At 26.9% G+C, this 5,477-nt stretch overlaps 1 protein-coding gene across 1 annotated transcript; it reads left to right on the top strand.

Moving 5' to 3' along the window:
* Positions 1–637: 637 nt before the first annotated feature.
* Positions 638–3,389, top strand: LOC119613848 (the record flags this gene model as incomplete). The annotated part of the gene is made up of 5 exons (XM_037969915.1): positions 638–1,069; positions 2,529–2,640; positions 2,710–2,891; positions 2,958–3,108; positions 3,285–3,389. Coding segments are annotated over exons 1-5 (982 nt in total), but the record flags the coding sequence as incomplete, so codon positions are not given.
* Positions 3,390–5,477: the final 2,088 nt, after the last annotated feature.

Genomic DNA, 5,477 nt, shown 5'->3' with positions numbered 1-5,477 from the left:
AAAGTAAATTACCGCTATTTTTCTTTAAGAACTTTTTATTGTTTATTTTTCGACTAAACCTGTTTTCTTTTTTACTGCTTACCATACATAAATAAAAAACAATTTTTTGAGTTACGTTTATCGAGGACAATTTAATAAGGCGAAGTCAATAGCACAGCTGTTATTTGGTATTATTTTCTATGTATGAGATTCATCGTAAACTAAAAGTCAAAATACGATTTAAAAAAATGACAGTAAAAAAACAACACTTAAATGTTGTCGCTTTAATAAAATACTCTAGTTCTCATAAAAAAAATACTCTCCTGCTTTTGATCTACTAGAGAGAAACAAAAAACAATGAGAATAATAAAGAACAATAAAAGAAAAGCTACACTTTCGACATTATTTACGAATGAACAGAAAAACCATTTTATGTGATTTTGTTTGTAATGTTGATGTGTATTTGTCTATTCTTTGTAAAGTACATATAGGGACTAGAGTAATTTGCAAACTCACCCTTATTTTTGTCATTCGGTTTCATATTTTGGCTGTGGAAACAAGTTAAATTAAAGAAGTAAAAGTGTATTTGTATGTTTAATATTAAAATAATTAAAAATTGTGTGCATTTAATAAAATTTAAAGTTTAAAGGTAAGTAAAATGAGTGGTGGAAGTGTAAGTAAGAGGCATATACGAAGATTAATTTCTCAGAAAAAAAGAGAATTTGTCCACAATTTGAATGATGTTGAAGCGCAAAGTGTAGAAAATAGTGGTGGAATAAATCATATAGATTCTGAAAAATTAGCGGCAGCATTTGAAAATGTGGACAATGAGATCAGTAGTTCTCTTAGTGAAAAATTGAAGGAATGGATTATTCGGAATAGACCAAGTAGAAAATCAGTTGAAGAATTATTGGCTATACTTAAAGAAGAAAATTTAGAAGTTCCTCTTAGTATGAAAACACTAATACCCAACAGGGAAAAAGCTTTGATAAAGCAGGTCTCGCCAGGTGTATATTCACATTTTGGTGTTAGGAAACAATTGGAATCAATTGGTTCTGTGGTAACGAACTACGAAGAAATCATAGTCGATGTAAATATCGACGGACTGCCGCTTTTTAAAAGCTCCAGAACACAGTTGTGGCCAATATTATTGCGAGTTGTAAATATTAAAAATATTTCTATACTTCCAATTGGAATTTATCTTGGCAATAATAAACCAAACGATATAACCGAGTATTTTGCAGACTTTATTTTCGAAATGAAAAATTTAATTGAAAATGGCATAGAATTTGAGGGAAAGTTAATAAAATTAAAAATTAGGGCAATAGTTTGCGACTCCCCGGCCAAAGCTTTTATTTGTGGTATTTTTGGACACACATCTTCCCACGGATGCACCAAATGCGTTCAAGTGGGCAGAAAAATTAATAAGGTGCTTACTTATTCTACCGAGTCCGGGGTATTAATATCTGATAAAGATTTTGAGGAAAGAAAATATCAAAATCATCATAAAAATATATTTCTTTCTCAAAGAACTCCACTGGAGGATTTAGGAGTCAAAATGGTTAGTCAAGTGGCAATAGATAGTATGCACCTTGTGGATTTAGGCATAATGCGAAAAATGATGTTAAGAATAGTTCATAATAAACTAGAGTTTAATATTTCGAAGGACCAAATTTCTAAAATTTCAAGGCATTTGGAATCATTACATTCTTTTATTTCAAAAGAATTTGTTCGTCGGCCTAGAAATTTGGTGGAGATAGCAAATTTTAAAGCAACAGAATTTCGCCAAATATTACTGTATACAGGAATACTTATTTTTAAAGAAAATGTACCAAATGAGGTTTATCATGAGTATCTCCTTTTGCATTGTGCTTGCAGATTGTTGTCGGCACAAAAGAACTTGGAACAAAATATTAATGTGGCTCAAAATATGTTAGAGGAATTTGTAAAAGACTTCGCGTTTGTATTTGGTGAGAATTCAATTTCCCATAACGTTCACAATCTTTTACATTTAGGTGAATGTGTGAAAAAGTTTGGTATTCTACCAAACTTCTCAGCGTATGATTTCGAAAATTATTTACAAGTTTTAAAAAATTATATTAAACAACCTAATAAAATAATTCAACAAATATTTAATAAAATTCAGAACGAAAAAAGAATAGTTGAAAAAGTAGATGAGGGATTTAAAGAAAAAAAGAAAATTGTAAGTTATTGTAAAAGTGGGTTTGTATTTAATTCAAAAAGCCCTGACAATATATGCTACTTAAAATCGGAAATACCTTTAAAAATTAATGGTTTTAATAAAGAAAAAAATGCAGTGTTAGGAAGCAGATTTGTCAATAAATGCAGCTTTTTTAAAAGTCCAATAGATTCCATTAAGTTGGGCATTATTTTGGTAGATTATAATTTATCAAAAGAAGAAGAATTTTCCATCGATGAAATAGAAAATAAAATGTTATCTTTTCCCTACCAAAACAAATTTTTATTAATTCCGATTTTACACTAATATTTATTTCTTCCAATACATACATATATTTAATATTTAAAAGATGAAACGAAGTCGCCAAATTCCCACTGAAACCGAATTTTCCCAGAAAAAATCCTGCCATGATTGCACAGAACTGAAAACATATATAGATAATATGTTCAAACAACAAACAGGTAATTTATTTTAATATATTTATTTTACTTAAAACTAATCATTTTTGTTATATATTTCATATATTTCAGAAATATTAAAGGAGCAAAATAAAAAAATAATGGAAGCATTAGCAGCACAAAATGTCCTTACCAAAATTCTAGTAAAGCAGGATGAAACATCCAATATGCTTTCAAACCTGTTTCCAATAAATTCAGAAAGAAATTTAAATGAAATTGAAAATCAAATTAATGAGAATAATAAACATTTATATGTAAGTACATAATTAAATTTTTGAAAAAATACAAATATTTAATAAAATGTCTCATATCTATTTCAGGTGACAACAATAAAGAACCTTATAAGAAAAAATATTGTGAAAAATATAGGCTTAATCATTTCTGAAGAACTTTTATACACATATAATGTAGATGGGACTCATGGAAAAAAAAGGTTGAAGAATTTCGAAAACATATACAATGCAATAAAAGGTATACTTTTTTTTAATTATAACAATAATAATAATTTCCATTATAAACAAATTATTTTATAAATGTCTATTTAAATTTTCAAATTAAATAACTAATTTAATTTTAAATAATTAGTTTATGTATTTGTTTATTTTATTAAATAATATAAATAATATTATTTAATTTATCAATTTTAGATGCAGTAGGAGCTAACCCAGAAATAGATGACATCGAGGGAAGAATTAGAAGAGCACTTAATCTTACAAAAAAGCGACATTTAAAAAAAATTTTAAAAGAAAAAGCAAGATAATTAATTTTTTATATATGATCCAATTTCCGTAAAATGTAATTTTTAACATTGAAGTAATTTGTATTTTCTAATTTTTTTTAAAACTAATACTCTATTAACTGAAATAATTTTTAATTTATATTTTTTTAAAGTTAGTTTTAAATGAATTTATTTTAACTTTGGAATAAAAATTATTTAGTTTTTATTATAAAACTATAGTATTTTTAAATTAAAAAATTTTAATTTTTAAATTTACGTAATTTATATTTTTTTTATATTATTAAAACCAATATTCTATTAAAGTCTGAAATAATTTTTAATTAAATTTTTTAAAGTTAAATTTTTAATGAATTTATTTTTACTTTGTAATATTAATTTTCCTTAAAAAATATTTAGTTTTTATTATAAATTAAAAATTCGCTTTTTTCTTACAATATTTTTTTATATTAAAACTGAATAGTTTTTCGACTCGAGGTTAATTATTTTAATATTATATTCTATGTACTATATATTTTCTAATATTTCAATATTGTTTTATATAATTTTTAAGAAATAGTAACAACTATATTTTAAGGTAATTATACATACACATGTGTCTTACAAATATATATTATTTCTTGAAAATGATATCCAAAGAATACATAATATTGGAAATAATTACATAATATAACTTTAAAACAAATGTCCTCGAGTTCGTATAACTTATTATTTTTATTAAAAACTAATTTCAAAATTAAAGCTACATTGGAGTCTCGGGTTATTATCACTTTTCTTATTTTGAAATAAAAGATAATAAAATTAAGCTGCTTTAAAATAAAAAGTAATCTTGTGTATATGTATATACTTAGTGTAATTCCCATGATAGGTCCTTTTAGTACCGGTACTATATAAGTTATTTTAAGTTAAACTTGAGTGAGTGCATTTGAAACTATTCAAGAATAAGTCTTAAAGGTCAGACCTGTGTCAGTTCTCTTGTAATAATATATAATACCGGTATCAAATAAACTCACATGAAAGTAGTTCTTTAAGTTGAACCAGTGACGTATTCATTTGGGACAATATCTGGGGTAGATTCATATTTTCCGAAATTACACAGGTTCGATGAGTTAAGTTCCGTGACATGTCACAGAGTATGAAAAAGGTGTCAATTAACCCCCTCGTAGGACATCGCCATGTTAAAGTGACAAGTCCCCTCCATATAAAGTGTCAGAACTAGAACCGGTCCCTATCACTTTAGAACTAGCGCGTGACAAGTTTCGTGTCAGTTCTCTTCCCCGCAGGGTAACTAACTAACTAACTAACTAACTAACTAACTAACTAACTAGCTAACTAACTAACTAACTAACTAACTAACTAACTAACTAACTAACTAACTAACTACTAACTAACTAACTAACTAACTAACTAACTAACTAACTAACTAACTAACTAACTAACTAACTAACTAACTACTAACTAACTAACTAACTAACTAACTAACTAACTAACTAACTAACTAACTAACTAACTACTAACTAACTAACTACTAACTAACTAACTACTAACTACTAACTAACTACTAACTAACTAACTAACTAACTAACTAACTAACTAACTAACTAACTAACTAACTAACTAACTAACTAACTAACTAACTAACTAACTAACTAACTAACTAACTAACTAACTAACTAACTAACTAACTTACTAACTAACTAACTAACTACCTAACTAACTAACTAACTAACTAACTAACTAACTAACTAACTAAATAACTAATACTTTTTATACCCTACACCACTATAGTGGGGAGTGTACTAAGCGTTTGTGCTGATGTTTGTAACACACAAAAATATTGAACCTACACCCACCTTAAAGTATACCTATCGGCTCAGAGTCACTTCTTGAGTCGATTGTGCTATATCCGTCTCTCCGTCCGTCTGCCTGAAATTTGGAACGTGCGTTTCTTTCCTTCCAAGCACGAACTCTATTGAAAATCTTTGAAATCGGAATCCCGAATAGAGCTTTTGACCTCATAATTATGTTAAATGATCTACTATCTCTACACAAATTGGCAAAACTTAGTTTTATATAAGTCTTGTTAATTCTTGCGATTTTAGTG

The sequence above is a fragment of the Lucilia sericata genome, unplaced genomic scaffold (genome assembly GCF_015586225.1).
Source record: "Lucilia sericata isolate MDLA Ls3-8-SP2 unplaced genomic scaffold, ASM1558622v1 Contig002367F_arrow, whole genome shotgun sequence".
In the NCBI taxonomy this organism is placed as follows: domain Eukaryota; kingdom Metazoa; phylum Arthropoda; class Insecta; order Diptera; family Calliphoridae; genus Lucilia; species Lucilia sericata.
This window is presented reverse-complemented; position numbering and strand designations above follow the sequence as displayed.